The following is a 17,411-nucleotide window of genomic DNA, read 5'->3' as shown; positions in this document are numbered from 1 at the left end:
ATTTAGAGATAGCTGTCTAGACGGTGGGGTACTATCAGGGGAGGATATAAATATGATGAAGCTGCTGGTACTGAAATGTGTGTGTGTGTGTGTGTGTGTGTGTGTTTTGACTGAGATACCGACCTTGTAGAACAAACAGGAGCCAAGGATTACATACAGACGCCTCAGGCCAAAAAAGTCCTCAGACTGTTAAAGAAATAAAGACAAAGATAAAAATACAAGTAAGCAAATACACAGATATTGGAAGAAGATGATAGTTGCAGAAATAAGCGTACTGATATTGTTTAAAGTTTGATCAATAATTTGTGAATGATAGTAGAAACGCATTATTCAACTGGTGGTCATCTGTAAAACTTAACAAACAGGAAAAGTACGTATACTTAACAAAGCTTGCTGTGATGATAATTAAAAACTAAATGTAATGCACTTCACTACTTCCCGCATCAATAATTCCTCCCTCTCATTTTGTCTCGGCTGTTTTCTGTCCTCAAGTGCAGCTTAATGTAATCAGTTTACGCTGCACGTACAAAAGGACAAACCAGACCCCATTAGCTTCTCATTAAAAATGCACACACACACCACACGTCTAAAAATAGTCTAACCTTCTCCTCTCCCCCTGCTGAGGCCGGAAGACAGAGAATCTCATCTAACACGTATCTTGGAACAACTAATGAGCAGCAGGATAAAGGGTGAAATGAACCACTGATGGGTCTCTTTAGCTTACTCAAACGCCACTTATTTGTAAGTGGCAATTTTGTTAAGACAAATGTCCACCCCTAACAGGTGACATATTTTGAAAGTACTTTATGCTTGCAAGACCTGCAGCACTGGTGTGTGTTTTCTCACCATTTCTCCAAAATCAGAAGACTCAAAATCAGAGAGAACAGTATCCACCTCCATCTGGGGAAAGAGAACATCAAATATAAGCTTCATAGCATTTAATTATTACTGTATGTTTAATCTTTTGTAAGTCTTATTTATTGTGCTGTTATCTATAATATTTGCTCCTGCATTGATCCAATATATTCATGGGCATTATTCAATTTTCATTTTATTTCAGTCCAGATAATGTCAGTGATATATTGTGTCATTTTCAACAGTGGACACTAGAGGGCACCATAGCTACATGAGTGACAACATTATCACATTCAACCTCAAACTGTTGAGGAACAGGGACACGAGGATGATACAAATATCTGTTATTACTGCACTTACTTCTGCTCCAACACTAGATTAGATCTATAAACAATATTCTTGTCAGGGTTATTAGAGTAAACTAAAACAAGCAGTGAAGAGCATTTTTCATAAACTGAAGAAAAACTCAAACTCAAACTATATTGCCTGGGTAAAAAGCAAAGAAAAATAAAATAAAATTGAACCAGCATTCATTTCAGTTTTAGTTTTTTTTAAGCTAAAATCCATCACATCCGAAAAAAAGGGGAAAGCATGAATTTCCATCAACTCTCGTGACATTGAACCACAGAATCTGAACGGACTTGACACTCTAGGAGATGGTGTTATGTTACAACTGCTTCACTAAAGCAGTCTGAAAATCTACTAAAACTGAATTAAAATGAAATCACAAAGTCAAAACTAAAATGAAATAAAAAACTAATTGAAAATTCGAAACTATTATAACCCTGGTACCAGTCTCACACGCACACAAACAGAAATGCACCTTGATTTCCGGAGGTAGCGTGAGCCATCGGACCGCCGGCAGTCCGTCGAGAAAAAGGGTCCCTGAGACGTCGGGGGTCGGCGCCGAGGAGCTGTCCCTCAAGCGAGACGGCTGGATGAGCTGCTGGAAGAACAGGCAGAAGAAATGGTCCAACCTGGGAGCATGGTCTGCCTTACAGAACGCACTGCGGGGGCACACAATGAAGATGACAGATGAGTGTCATGATAACACATAAAGTTAAAATCATAGAACTACAGAAGAATGACTACATTTCAAGAAAAAAGAAATGAAAGATATTTGAGAGCAGGGAAAAGGGGGGTTAAGGGAGTGAGACAATGAAGACTTTGTGTAAAATCCAGCTGGAAAATTTCCTTTTGCTTTGAATTGGTCAAACACACTATTTGTATTTCAGTATATTTTGCGTTAAGCATAAAAAATGACAGCCAGAGAGGGGAAGTTTCAACGAGCTCTCTCAGCAGGACCACAGGAAAGCAAAGGCAGACCCACCTGTCTAAAGAGCCGTACATCACTTTTAGTGTCCGGACCACGTCTCCCACCACCGTCTGCAGATACAGCAGAGGAACCCTGGAGGGAAACGGAAAAATGTAAAAACACAGACGTGAATAAACTTCAGCAGATCTTATCAAATATTTGGACTGGGCCATGAAGCAAAAACATTTTATGAGTTATTGTTTTTTCTACACGTGGGTGTTCCCCAAAAATAAATATGTGCTTTTAAGCATGAATGAGATTATTTCTCAACCGAGATGATGAGTGATCGGGTTGACTTGGTGGCTAAAAGGTGGGTAATATGACTCATCTAATGAACAACCACATTATCCTTAAAGAGGTATTCATCCTGCCAACAAAAGGACAAAAAGAAGCACATGTGCACGTTGAAATTGTTTTTACAGATCGTGCTCTTAAATATGTTTCCTCTTTTACAAAAAAATAGTTCATTTCTCGAGCACACGTCTGATCTCCTGAAGATCTTTTACACCTGACATATGGACTGAACTCTTGTCGGGTAATGTCTACGTCAGTCTGTCAGCTGGCAAAAGCTGCAGTTCAAATGAAATGTGGTGGAGCTATGTCACAGTGTAATAGCCTGTGTGTGCGTGTTTGATGCTGCCTCCGGCTACCTCTCAGCAGGAAGACCGATGACCAACAGGTTGTTGCTTTCCTTCCAGTAGCCCACATGTACCAGCTGTTTCCCGAGCAGGAGAGAAGAACTGAGGGGAAAAGATGGAGACGGTGAAATGACAAAATCAAAAGAACAAGTGACAAATAGAACAGACAAGAGGGGGCGCGGTTATCATGAATACACAACTGTTATATTCTTAACATCCAATAGCTCCCCCAGTCGCCAAACTTTTCTACCATCTCACTCTTAGTGAGATGGTCCCGGACTTTAAATAAAACGTGTGTATTTTAGAGTTACATATTGGTGATTAAAACCGCGACATGTACCAAAATAAGTTGTATTACTATTTTTTTCTCCATGCTGCTTCCCCTACCTGAGTATTCGCCCTCCTGTCACGTTCTCCAGCATGTCACACAGCGTGAGGAAGATCCCTCTAACGCCTTTCAGCTGGCCGGATGCTTCAGACACCGGGTATTGGTACAAGATCTCCTCCTGCAGACACAAACACACAGGAATATCTGGTTATATGTGTCAGGACAATGATATATTCAGCAGAAAGAAAGATCTCTGGTGAGCCTATCAACAGAACAATGTTACATAACAATGTGAAATATCTGCTGTTGGATGCTACAGTCACCAAAATGTGACAAAGAAGAATAAACAGATGAACCACTGGGTGTTTAGTCACCGCAACAATGTTTGGTTTCAGTTTTACTGTCCAACCCATTTTCACTTTGGAGGAAACACAAAAATGTCACTTTAAAGATGAATGTTCCTCAAATATTTTTACATGTTTGACTTTCCAGAGTAAAGAGAAGCAGATTCAGGAAACACAGGAATTTGTCAGAAGCTCACAGAAACTCATCTGTGCTTTCCAGAAATGGCACACATTTGCAAATAGTTTTCAACTACTCATTTCTGCAATAGAAACGACAAAGCAGAGAAGAGAAAGTGCTCCGGGCAGGTTCAGTGTATTGTTGGTGATATTAGTATTGCTCCCAGCATGCTGGCAGTGGCAACTTTAAAGAATACAGGGCGGATAAGAGCCGAGCCGCTAAGAGGATCAGAGGATGGAGTGGTGGGTGAGGGGGTAAAAACCTTGAATGAACGGGCCCTTGTAGCCTTGCCAACCAGAACAAAGAAACAAGAAGAACAACCAACACAGTACAACCCCTTCAGTTACATCTCTTCTGTGCTCGGATCACAAAATCATCACACAGCGAAGACTCAAAAATACCACCGCTGAACCTTCTGCTACCCTGCAATCAAAGGACTAAAAAATCAAAGTCAATGCTCATGCACAACACTGTCATTTAGAAAATAAATGACAGGCAACCCGTACTCCCTACTGCTGTTTAGGTCAGGGAAGAAAAAAATCTGGCTTGCAGATACACAAAAAGGAACTGCAGACCATGAAGTACGACCATAAAGAAAACATCGACCTGCCAATACTCGTCCACAGGGAAAATGTGATTACAGTGTAGGAGGTGTCGGTCAGGAAATGAGTGTAGTTTGCAGAAAACACACGCTCTGGGATTAACACTTCACTACAAGTGAATATAAGAAGATAGAAAACAGTGCCCTGTGTGTGGATCACATTAAAATAAGGAAATAATGTTGTTTATAGACTGCTGCGCTTCAGCCAAACGGGCATGTGTGGATTCACCCTAAAGGGAATGAAGTTGACAGGAGCTGTGCTCGGGGCAGAGCGCCTCAACTTCTCCCCTGTCTCTCTGCTTTCTGTTAGTAGCACCCGTGGGCGTTGGAAACCGTCCAGCGCAGTAGTTTTCTGTTTTCTGAGTCTGACTCACTTCAGAGAAATTCTGAGACTCCTGGACTTGGGATTTCCTTCACAACTCAGGTTATTCTTAACACTCGATTATAAGAACACACCTCCGTACTTCAGTATAGTTCAATGTTTCAAATCCAGTTTTATAGGGCTGCTCAGAGTCAGTGTACCATCGACCACAAAGTCATGATCAGGTTTCCCCAAGACCCATTATCTTTCCAAAGGGATGGAAAAACATGTGGTCATCCAGGGTTTAGATATCATCAGCAGCCTTTATGTTCTGCTTCTTCTGCTATTTCTATTTATGTTTAATTTACTATCAATATTTAGGTTTTGTTTTGTCCACTGTCAGCACCCGCTTGCTCTTTCAATGCTCCCGCCATTGAAAAAAAGAAAGCTTTAATAACCATGCCTTTCCAAAACATAGGAAAGTAGTAATACTTTTGCTCCTGGTTTATCTGTCTCTTACCCTTGCTCACAGAAACCAGGTTACTCATTTACATGAGGTTTCCTTGTTATCTAAGCACAAAAAATCTTCGTCCCTGGGTGGGCTTGAACCACCAACCTTTCGGTTAACAGCCGAACGCGCTAACCAATTGCGCCACAGAGACGGCTCTGCTGTGGCCTCTTCAGGGTGTGGCCTTTATACTCTAGTCCCACTCACTTCCTATTCACTTCTAAGACAAGGCAATGTGGCAGGATTTGTAAGCATGGCATTTTAATTTGTTCAACCACCAAAGAAAACATTGTGTTTTGTTTCGTAGCTCTTTGTTTTAAGCACTAGATTAACCATAAAGGAGATTTTATAATAATCTCGGACTGCATTTCTTGAAGTAAATTGAAGTTTAGACAGATTCTCATTAAGGTTTGTGGTGTTCTTTATGTCATACATTATTGTCTTTAAAGACCTCTAAATGTACTGACCTCGTCCTGCGGTGATGCCGAGTCCAGTTTAAGTGAGAGGTACATGACGACGTGCGGGACGTGTCCTATGGACATCTGAAGTTCGGCTGTGTCCTCCCCCCACAGCAGACGCACCAGCTGGCTGACTGGCGGAGAGGCCTTCGTCTTACGGACCGATGAAGAGTCGCTAGCACTGCTGCCGTCTACCTGAGCCACCGTCTGCAATGTCAGCCTCACCTGGAGGAGAGAAGAAAAATAAGAAAAGTGAAAGGTAGGGAGATGGTTTTGAAAAGCCAGAATGGAACAAGGGATTGAAAAGAAGGAGAGAAGTGAAGAATGGGACAAGTTGTAGGAAGGACAATAAAAGGAAGACAGAAAATGGAGCCAAGAAAAGGGAGAAAACCCAACACATTTATCCTGTTATATCATCATTGCATCAGCCTGCCTACTAGTCCCTCTCAGAGTTCATTCATTTCTAAAAAAAAATCAGCCACTATGGCTCCAAATGATTATACTTGGCAAGAAATTTTAACAGTGCTCATGTGTCTGTAGTAGGAAAATAGAGGTGTTCACGTGTGTCGTGCTGCCAAAGGGGAGAAAAACTTCAATCATTACACAGTCATTCAGGAAAAGGCTGAAAAGTGAATAGCAAGATGGTGATTGTCAGAGAGAAAGTGACACCGACATCCAGACCAAACCGCAGCATAACAAATAGCAGGGATCTGCGTGTGTTTTTTGTGTGTGTGTCTGTGCCTGTTTGACTAAATTAAAACCAGACTTTTGCAACCCGAGAAAACAGTGGCAAGACAACAGACGGCCTATCTTCTCTTCTCTTGTTCATGCAGGTTTTTTTTTTTTTTTTTACTTTCCGTACCCCAGTTCTCTATTTTACACTGCCATTCATAGAAAATCACAGCGGAAACAGAAACAGAGCTGCATGGAAATCCAACAAGCACGCACACAGAAACACATGCAGGCAAGATGCACAGAAGGATGAGAAAATGCAACTCTGTGGAGTCCTTGTTAAAACAATCTGTCAAATCTACATTTGAATCCTGTACACTCAGGCTACGCCAGATTGTATCTAGTAGAGGCAACGTATGTGTACGCAAAGATACTATACGTCATAAACACCCCAGAATTTGATGGTGATACTGAGTATACTGACACTGGGACTACACCCAATTCTCTAACAACGAAAGACGAAATATTCACTCACACTTTACAGACTCACAATGTACATTGCAGACACGCTATGGTGGCATACCTGTTCAGGGATTACGCTAGACTTTTTTTTAACGGCCAATATGGTCTTTAATATTCCAGAATACCGGCCATATAGAACAACTGGACATATGTTTTAAATAGCCATATAATAACCTACAATTGACATAACTTGAAAATAAGTTAAATGAAAAAGTGGTTCTGAAAAATAAAATAATAAGCTGGTCGATCTGATCTGCACATTTGTCAAATTTAAAATAGTGTTGTGTGGCTTGTAGGGCTGTAGCCTACCGAATAGTTTGAAGCTTCATTCATGACGTTGACATTCAAATTATTATTAATACCGTACCGAAACATTGCATGCAGTCCAGCTTCTCTTCTCCTCTCTGTCTCTCTCAAACACGCACACACTCTCACACCAAGCGTGGCGCCGCGCTCTGTTACTGTCTCAGTCCGAAGTCCAAAAGTAAAACTTTATTGGAGAAACATGGATGTAATTATTATTTATATCATCATTATAGTGTCTTGGTCTGAGCCACTTTGTTTGTTTTGCATTTACAAAGTCAGCTGGCAGTGTATGAAGACCGTCTTTTTTTGTGGACAGCCAGCGGATCGTGAGGAGATATTCGCTGAATTTGACAAAAACTGTATTACATTAGAATCACAGCGGAGCAGACACATTTAAACTTTTGTATAAGTTTATATTTAAGTTGTCTTGGCAACATATCTTTTAATATTAGGCTATTAATATTATATTAATTTATTTTGCATAATTCCCAACGGATATTTTGGCCGTTGATCATTTAATCTGCCGTACAATTACATGTGATAACGGCTAAAAGCCGGCTGACGTAAACCCTGTTTTATGAGAAATAATGCTCTCTAACCGTGACACAAGGGGAAGATCCTCTAAAGACAATGCATTAGGTCTGAGGAGTTTTCCCTTATGGAGACATTTAGTGAAAAAAGCAAAACGAAAGCAGAACAGTGGAGGTTCTGCTGGGATTTGACCTCAAACCACCGGGGACCTTGCATATCCAGTTATAAGTTTTAACCACTACATCTTAACTGGACACGCCCCAACTACACTTTGGTGTTTGACTGCAACACAGAATGTGAAATATTCCATTTATTGAACACGCTATGACCACTTACATTGTTTAAGACGCATAGTTTTGGGTCCAGTTCCTAATTCAGGCATTGTTTGTGTCTGCAACTAACCCACAGTATGAAATCCATTTAGTACGCTCCCAAGAAATAAATGAGGTGTTGTGGTCATTACTTTCCAAAAGCATGGGTAGTCCTAGATTATATGGTGCCTACCAAATATGATGAAGAAAAAAAAATATCCTATTCCCTGGTCAAAAATGTTGAAACTGTATTTTTCTAATCCAACGATCACTTCCAGAACTCTCCAAGGCCTGTCAGCACTAACCACAGGCCACCCGCCTCCCCAGCAGGCGCCTGCATCTGGGCTGACAGCCATTCTGGCCAATAGTAGAGGTATTATTAAAGAAGAGCTGAGTAGTGGTGGAACACCATGTGATGTACCTCGATTGGTGACTCGTTCACTCAGTCCTGGAAGCGAGAGGTAAATATTGTGAAATGGATATCCTCAATTCTTTAGGATTCACGATGAATGCAAGAAATAGGTGTGATTAGAGTGAGCTGGGGGAATCCAATTCAGACGGTAGAAAACTTTCAAACGGGCAAAGCCTAAATTTGAGAAATCACAGGGTGAAGAGGTTGAGAGGGCTAACTGCAGCACTTTCTCTCATCATAAATAATAAGGATGTGGTTAGACTGGAGTGTGCTCTCACTGGAATTCCACTCTGTTGATGTCAGTCATTTAGCTCTCGCTTATAGATGGACACACACACGCTCATGCACACTAACGAGGGAGGCTTGTTCGGCTGTAAGGGTTCACAAAGGCCATGGTGGACCGACTTTCTAATGTTAATATTTGTTCTTCCAAACATAATAAGTACTGTCTGCGTCCCATCTGGGAGGGCTGGCACACAGAAAAACCATCCTCCAACACACACACTCATATAAAACAATCATTCTGTCAGCAATACAACTCTATTTCCAGTTTTTTGAGAGTCATCGTGGTGCCTGAGGAAACTTGTATTTTTCCAAAAAATCTCCCTCGCTCTTTCCCTACAATGTAATTTAGTTTCCGACTACATCTTCTAATCAGCTGAGCTTCCAATCCCACAACAGCTTCCTGTGGCACCGAAAAAAGAAGTCACACCGCAGTCCCGTCTATCCGCCGTGTTCGCCATCAACCCGTTACACACTCTGTCATTTGCAAATTCCTACTTTTTGATGGTCTGCTTTTTGGTGAAAATGCACGACTGGAGGCACAGACTATGGATTTTTTAGCTACTGATCAAAGGATCATTTCTCTAATTGAGGGTTTTCTAATGTTAAACGACACAGACTTCTGCTTTCTATTCACATCTTAGCAGCTCAGAAGAAGCCATGCATTTCAAAGGAATTTAATGTCTATGTTTACTCTCCAAGTTTGCAGTGTGTGACAAGCCAGGATCTTGAAGACGTAAATGCTGCCTTACAAATTTGGAAACATTCACATTGTTGGCCTCAAATACAAAAGTGGATCCCAGTATTGGTGGCTATCGATATTGTTTTCTAAAGGAAACTACAAAGCGTTGTTGCAGAGCCTTTATTCTAGATTTAGACACACTGACTAGGGGTGTAAGAACATATCAATGCACAATATTATTTTTTGCGATAATGTATTGATTTTTAATTAACCTCTTAAAAATCTGACGGCCCACCGGCAGACCCTGCCACTATATTGTATTTTGGAGGTTGTAGCGGGCTCAGTTTTAAAGCTAGGTAATGGCACGCATGGAAAATACAAAAACCTAAGGAGTCTATTATTACCAACTTGAATGTCGCGAAGAACTCTAACTAATTATCCAAAGTTACGCAACATTTTTGGACAGGAAAAACTGTCATGGCCATTTTCAAAGGGGTCCCTTGACCTCTGACCTCAAGATACTGTATGTGAATGACAATGGGTTCTATGGGTATGCACGAATCTTCCCTTTACAGACATGCCCACTTTATGATAATCACACGAGTTTTGGGCAAAACGTTTTTTTTTTTGAATGCAGTACAAATGTGTTACTTTCACTTATTCTAAAATTATGTATTTTGAATATTTCTGCATACCGGGGTCCCTAAACAGTCTTGGAATTACATAAATTGGGTATCACTGTAAAGCTGACTCTTGTGGATCCAATGAGTCTAGTTGTATTCATGTGTAGTGATGTTAGTTCCCATAGTAGCCATTTCACAGTGACTTTTTAAAATTTTTTTTTTACATATGATGGTGTGTTCTTTATACTATGACAGTTTTCTTAAAATTAGATTTGAGAAAAAAAAATCACAATATCACCTCGCTTACAGTATGGCAATATATCACAATATATTGAATCGTAACCCCCTGTGTCATGATGCGCATCATATCACAAGATTCTTGCCAATACACAGCCCTAACACTGACCTGCGTTGGTCCCGGGATGCAGGACAGAACCCTCTCGATGTTTTCCGAGGTCACCTCCACATCGTCCACTGCTACAAGCACATCACCTGAACATAGCACGCAGAAATGGAACATTTATGAGAAAAACATCTGGGTCAAACAGTAAATAAAAAAACTAATAAGTAATACTAATAAATAATAGGGGTGGGAATCACCAGAGGCCCCACGATATGATATTATCACGATACTTATGGATAAAATCTTATTGCGATTTTAAAGATTTTTGTGATACGCTGAGTATTGCGATATGATATATTACATTTAGTCAACTGCAAATCTTGCAATTTGTCAACATCTGTTTTATCTAATAAGACACAGTTTTCACTCTGTTTATCTCTGAGTTTTCATTCACATATCTTGAGGTCAGAGGTCAAGGGACCCCTTTGAAAATGGCCATGCCAGTTTTTCCTCACCAAAATTTAGCGTAATTTTGGAGCATTATTTAGCATTTTTGACATGGTTGGTACCAATAGATTCCTTAAGTTTCCTAGTTTCAAATGCTACCAGTATCTTCACTCTGGCTTTAATACTGAGCCAAGTGTTTAACCATATTACAGTACTGCATTCAAATCAGGTTAGCCACACACTATATAGGAAATATATTAGAATTGAGAAACAAGGGAGGAAGTGCCACATGGATCTGATAGTAATGAAACTCAAAGCAGATTATCTTGATGCGCAGGTGAGCATAACGCTGTCCACAGGAATGAATTCCACCAAAATTCAATGAGCTTTAGTACTGTAACGTGCCTTCATTTGTTGGTGCAATCCATAAGAGCACTACTTAGTTTAATTTAATTGATTGTATAAATTGCCCTGTGCCTCTGACCTATGCACTTGGCTGTACAGACCCAATAAAGAGCTTCACCTGCTTGTGTGCAGGGAGGCTGACCACCATCTCGGTAACAGAGCTATTTCAGGTATTTAACCACTCTAATTGTTTAAGCATGTAGCCGCGGTGCATAAAAGCTTCTCTAAACAGTAACTCATGTGGGTAGTCATTTGTGGTGAAGCACGACTGGCGTTCCTCCGTCTGCTAGTAAAAAGCTGTCCGATCGTTAGCCCCGATAGAGGAAAATCACTCCAGAGAGGCCGAGCTTTCAAATAGACTCATCATCATTTCTACAGAGCCAGACCTGCATTCAGAGTTTCATTCACTCTACGAAGCTGTGTGCTGAAAGTTTCACTAGGACGGAATATACTGTAGTGGCTGCTAAGAGCCGGCCATGACAAGTAGCTATTAAAACATCCTACACACATTTTTAACAAGAACTTTTTTACAACACAGAGCTAAAAACGGAAACAGTGATAATGATTTGTATTATTTTGTAGTTGTTACTATGGATTCACCGCACTGAAAGAGCTTGGCTATTATCTAGACAATGTAATGCAGACCAAGGCTACTTCTTGCAATACATTCCTTCAGAATAATAACAATCCTATCCAGTTACCTTTACAAAGCATAGTTCATCCAGTTAAGCTGCATGGCTACCACTTACTGACTTGATTAGGTGTTGTACACGACGCTCATTATTTAAGCTTTTCTCAAGAAATCTGACTAAGACTGAGTTGTAATAATTGTAGCCCATGCTTTGGCAGTGCATTTGTGTGGTGTGGAAATGGATGAGTCAGTGCTAGTTCATGACTCTACAGATGACTGTTATTGAAATTAGAACCGCTACATGACTGCTTTTTCCCTGTACTGAGGGCAATAGGTTATTTTTGAGGATGGAGAGAGTAGACAGTCTACCTCTGTAGACTGTCACAAAAAGTACTTTTTTATTTTTATCCAAATAAAATGTTCCTCTTAAGCTTCTCAGATACATACCTCCTCTACTGAGGTGTGTATGCATGTCATCACCCAACCTGAAACTTTTTAACAGATTAGGATAGCTCTTGACCTTTAGAGGGGGTAGCTAAAACCTTGTTAAAAAGGCTGATCACATGCTTTTGCTCCAATCCCTAAAAGGGATAGTTCTGGTGTTTTGACTTATGACGTACTTATCCATATCATAGATGACGGTCGGCACAGGAGTTAAAGCACAGAAGCAAAGCAATGTACTGCTGTGGACGGGGCCAGCAGCAAAACGTATTTTAGCCACCTAAAAGAAAGGCCCACCTACAAAAATCAATATCACTTTAAGTGTACGCTATATTTAGAGTATTATCACCACTTTATCTTGCCATCAGATAGCTATACAGTCTATGTTTCCGACGGGGAACTGAAGCCGTTATCTATGCTCTCGCCAAAACCACCAGACTACATTGAAGAAAACAGTATTTTTACCTCGCAGAACATGGGAGTTGCTGGTCTACCGCTGCCTCGATCGGTTAGTTTGTTTGTGTTATTATGTGACTTTGGTTAGTTTGGATTCCCCAAAGTCACACTTGAAATAGCCATGTATTTTCAGTTTAACTGATGTAGTATTAGAGAGCTATCTTCACATGCCTTTTCTAAACTGCATAGAAAATAATGTGAAGGTATTTAAGATCACCACGGACATAAAAAGTGAAATTCTGATAATATTTTGTAGTTTGGAACTGTTGGAATATGGTCTTACCAATTAGGATTTGGCCACATTTGATGGCCGGGCTGTTGGGTATTAATCCATGAACAGTCAGTCTTTCCTCCTGCCTGACAACTGCAGTGTTTCCCTGTCCTCTGCTCCAGGAGGGGCGATGCACCACTCCCAGCAGCGCTTCCAGCAGGCCTCCGCTGTCGGACAGAGGTGTTGATGAACCTGCAAGACGTTTAGGGTTGAGGTAGACACACACTTCCTTCAACTGCTGCTGCTGAACCGTCACACCCTGCCTTGGACCTGGCTGGTTCTTCAGGATGGATGCCGGAGGCGATGAAGTCGAGCTGTCTTTACCCCCATCCTTCCCTCCTCCTCTGCGCTGAGACGGCCGGCGTTTTCTCCTGAGGATCCTTGCCAGCCTTTTAAGCGTTGGCTCACCTTTCGCCCGTGAACCGCATCGCTGCTTCTTGTTTTGCTCTGTGATGACCTCGGCCTCCTTTTCGCTGAAGCGAACATGATTAGTGGACACACCTTGATTAACGGCAGCTTGGGCCAAAGCAGCCTCCTCTTCACCCTCACTCAGCTCCAGGTAAAAAAGCTCGCCATTCTTCTGGATGTCATCCAGCCATTCTGGTTCCAAGTCACTGAGAGAAAACAGAGCATTGAAAAACACCGAGTATCAAAGGCAGAGTGGTATAAAACTGGGAAGAGAGGGTATAGTAGTAGGGACGAGAGATGTACTGATATTAATCAATATAATACATGACTAGATATCATTTGACATTTTGGTTAACATGATATTAAGATACAGATACATGTTGTATTTTTTATTTATTTGGTTTGAGTAATTTAAGAAGAAAAAAAAGTCCGAATTCTGATTCCAGTTTCTTAAATATGAATATTTTCTGGTTTCTTTACTCCTCTATAACGGTAAACTGAATATCTTTGAGTTGTGGACAAAACAAGACATTTGAGGGGCTTTGGAAAAAACTGATCGATATTTTTCACAATTTTCGGACATTTTATAGATAAACAACTAATTAATGAATCGAGAAAATAATTGACAGATTAATCAACAACAAAAATAACTGTTAGTTGCAGCCCTAGAATGAAATATTATCCATGCACAGTTTCAGCATTTGGACAATTGTTGTGCGCAACTTGCTTCCAGATAACTGAGTAAAAATATGGTTTTCTTTTATAATTTACTTTAACAGCTATTGCCTGTGTTTGTATTGAAATGGACAAAAAAAAATAAAAAATACTACTAAAATATAAACTCAAAGCGTTATCATGTACTTGACCAAAAACTTGGGAGTAAAAAGAAGATATTTTCCCTTTTGGTTTCTCTCTTTTTAAACCTGCTTTGAAGAACCTGTGGTAGGCAGCTTTGACATGACATCCATAAATTTACCGAGGATGGCAAGAAGCATACAATTATTTATGAAGGTTTACCTCCCAGATTGAAAACACAACCCCAAAAGCTATGAAAAGCACAAGGGAGGAGAGATGGAAATGCTGTGTGGATGGGGTGACACTCCCTCTTTGGCAGAGCTGGCCACTGACATTTACAAAGTCTTTGTACCACCGCGTAACCTGAAGTCCTCTGACTTGGCTCTACTGGTTGTACCAAGGTCTAGGCTGGTGACTAAGGGTGACACGACCTTTGCCATCAATGCCCCTAGACTGTGGAACAGCCTACCTCAGGACCTCAGGTTAAATCTCTTTTAAAAACCCATTTTTATAAAAAAGGCCTTTTTAACTCCGTAGGGCAACAGCTTGGTGCCCTTTTCCCCACACCTTATATTGTCCTCTTTTGGCTTATATGTAGTAACTTATTGTTTTGATACCACTGGTTACGGGTTTTAGTTTTCTCTTTATTTGGTCTTTATGTTTTGTTCTTTTATTGATGTTTTTATTATTTATTTATCAAGAGCTCGTTATCCGTAGAACATTTTAAAAGGAAATTATCATCACATTTAATTCATGATGTCTAATTATCTTTTGATATATTTTCTTTTCTTCTGTACTTTTTTTTATATGTATTTCATTGTTTTTATTGGATTGTTTTCCACTGTTTGGTTAGGTTTTTTTTTGCACATTTTGTGTTCTTCTTTTTGTTGTTTAACTTTTGTTGTATTTTTTAAATTATGTTAGTTTAGCTCTTTCTTCCTTTTTTGTTATTGTTTTTTTCTCTCCTGGGGTTGGGTGGGAGGTCCTTTGTTTAAACCTGTAGCTTCTTGACCTCTCCTGACACATTTCTTGCTTTTTTTCATTAACTGGATTTTGTGCAGTTTTATATATGTGCAAATAAATAAAATAAATATTTTGTCTGTATTTCATTATATCTGTCTGTATTATAGCACTTTGAAACTATGTTTAGAAAGGTGCTATACAAATAAAGATCATTATTATTATTGCATTCACAAAACAATTATTTTTAGAGCATACATGTAAATAAAATATCTAAAGCAGTCACATAGCACAGCCTACGTTTTATATCAATGTAAACAATGTAATGTAAACCATCAAAATGACTGTTTTGAGTGTCAAATTACAGCAAACAAACTTTTCTGTGGGCTAGCTTGTTCAACCAAACTCATGCAATCTTCAGTAGCTTCTTATATACGGGTCTCATATTGTCATCTGCACGTGTAAACAGTTTGTTTGTTTGTTTGTAGTCACGCAGTCAAGTTATCTTCTTACTCAGAGTAGTCGGAGCTGTTGAAACTCGATGCTGTGGATTCACAGTCACTATGCTCGGCATCCTCTTCCCCCGTTTGACCGCTACAAAGAGCTTTTTCGGCACACTTGCGGGCGCTTACGACGGCCATATTGGTTAAGAGACGTTTCTCTTTCTCACGCACTCACGAAACGCGTCTTTAAATGCTCAACTTTTAGAGAAAACAAACGTATTTTAACGATACTCGCTCGCCATGTTGGAAGCACTGATGAGCCCGCTGGTGGTGATGTCATGTGACGCAACTGAGAACCAATCTGATTGGTCGACGGCGCAGTTGCCCCTGACAACGCAGAACGCGTTCTGTTTACTGTCTGGCATGGGCGACCGTGTGCCAGTTTTACCTGGCAACACGTGACTCTCATTAAATAATGCAGAAACCACACAGAACACTGACATTAATAACTAACCTAAGCCTTTAGAAATAAAGGCTACACAACTTTTTTTTTTTTTTAAATACCACGCTGCAAAAATACAAAATACATAAAAATATGATTGTTATTTAATTTTGTATTCCCCATTAGCTTATACCAATGGCACCTGCTAGTCTTCTTGGGGTCCGAAATCAAGTAATCACTATTTTACACATGGTTGTCTTCTGATGTGATTGAAATTTATTGTTCCAACTTCTTTTTACCAGAATGAACATTTCTTTGAAAACGATTGAATGGGGCCTCTTGTAGTCGCACTGATGTTGAGCCACTGTTTATACAGTCATTACATTAATTAAAACTACATGCTGCGTAAAATGTTTATCTCATATTACTTTTTAGCGGTATAGAGTGAACAGGTATTCTGAACTGAATTACTGGGATGTTATTTTGGAAAACAAATCTATATTTTGGTGTCATTGGGTATTTTGGAAAAAACACTGCATCGACTGTTATCGAGGGTTAAAATGCATGAGAACCACGCCGACTTTTGACTGCCACAACAATTAAAAAGGATCCCACAAGAATGCGCAATTGAGGATTTATTAATAACCATCTACTTAATTTTAAATTAAATGCACACTTTGATTTTGTTGCCCCCCCCATCTCGCCACCTCCCTGCAGACTTGCACGAGTTTTTTTTTTTAAATCCCCTCCGGTATTCAGCATAATTCTGACCAAACAAAAGCCTTTAAACTACTTTAGGTTTATAAAGAAAGAAAATAAAGGCATTTCCAAGGCTTTACTGACCTGTAAAGGAGAACACTGCGAATAGAGTCGAAGTCCTCCAAGTTTTTAGAGAATGAACCTCCATTTATAGAAATGTTAAACATCATTTGTCCGTCATGTTTTCGCCGAACCAACAACGCTGCGTTAATTTATCCAGTTTATTATGAAGATGCAATTTTAAACTCCAAAAGAAAAAAGTTTGTCCTCAGCCACCGACCAGATCAAAATTAATTCCTCTGCCCCGTATGGACGCATGAACTGCACCATGCAGGCTGATCCGCGTCTCCAACACCAGAGTGAATCCTCCTCCAGTTTCTCACGTCAATCACTGACACAGTGGAGTGAACGGTTCAACACCAACACCATGCAAAATAGAGAAGAAGAAAGCCACTGGAGCTTTTTTTTTATTTTTTATACGTTTTGAGTGTTTCTCCAGGCCAGCAGAGCGGAATTTGTCCCAGCGGTCTTCTTGGCAGGTGGAGTAAAAACCCGCCTACTCTGGGCTACCAACAAAAAGCTCAGCAGACAAGCCCACACTCCTACTTTTATTTAAGCCTGGGGAAATAATGTTACTCCACCACGCGTATCCTTGGCAATAAACCCAACAACAAGGCACTCTTTTTTTACTTAATTATACAAGATTCAATTACAAACCATTAAGGCTATAAATCACGCACTGG

General features: G+C 40.1%; 1 protein-coding gene and 1 non-coding gene across 3 annotated transcripts in view; both read right to left on the bottom strand.

Moving 5' to 3' along the window:
- Positions 1 to 17,411, bottom strand: part of intu (inturned planar cell polarity protein) — a 24,290-nt gene extending 6,879 nt beyond the window's left edge. Inside the window, exons 1-10 of one of the 2 annotated variants that reach the window (XM_074623475.1) lie at positions 16,753 to 17,411; positions 12,874 to 13,475; positions 10,274 to 10,359; positions 5,536 to 5,751; positions 3,196 to 3,314; positions 2,821 to 2,910; positions 2,186 to 2,263; positions 1,679 to 1,862; positions 847 to 900; positions 124 to 186 (exon numbers count right to left, since the gene is read on the bottom strand). In XM_074623475.1, coding sequence (XP_074479576.1) covers positions 124 to 186; positions 847 to 900; positions 1,679 to 1,862; positions 2,186 to 2,263; positions 2,821 to 2,910; positions 3,196 to 3,314; positions 5,536 to 5,751; positions 10,274 to 10,359; positions 12,874 to 13,475; positions 16,753 to 16,838 — 1,578 coding nt within the window. In that variant the 5' untranslated portion in view covers positions 16,839 to 17,411. Of the gene's footprint in view, positions 1 to 123; positions 187 to 846; positions 901 to 1,678; positions 1,863 to 2,185; positions 2,264 to 2,820; positions 2,911 to 3,195; positions 3,315 to 5,535; positions 5,752 to 10,273; positions 10,360 to 12,873; positions 13,476 to 15,537; positions 15,814 to 16,752 lie in introns of those variants that run through there. The other variant, XM_074623474.1, reaches the window with a different exon arrangement.
- trnan-guu (transfer RNA asparagine (anticodon GUU)) lies at positions 5,149 to 5,222 on the bottom strand. The gene has a single exon. It is a non-coding gene; the product is annotated as a tRNA-Asn (tRNA).

The sequence above is a fragment of the Sebastes fasciatus genome, chromosome 22 (assembly GCF_043250625.1).
Source record: "Sebastes fasciatus isolate fSebFas1 chromosome 22, fSebFas1.pri, whole genome shotgun sequence".
Lineage (NCBI taxonomy): Eukaryota > Metazoa > Chordata > Actinopteri > Perciformes > Sebastidae > Sebastes > Sebastes fasciatus.
The sequence above is the reverse complement of the archived record's forward strand: the minus strand, read 5'-3'. Positions and strand labels throughout refer to the sequence as shown.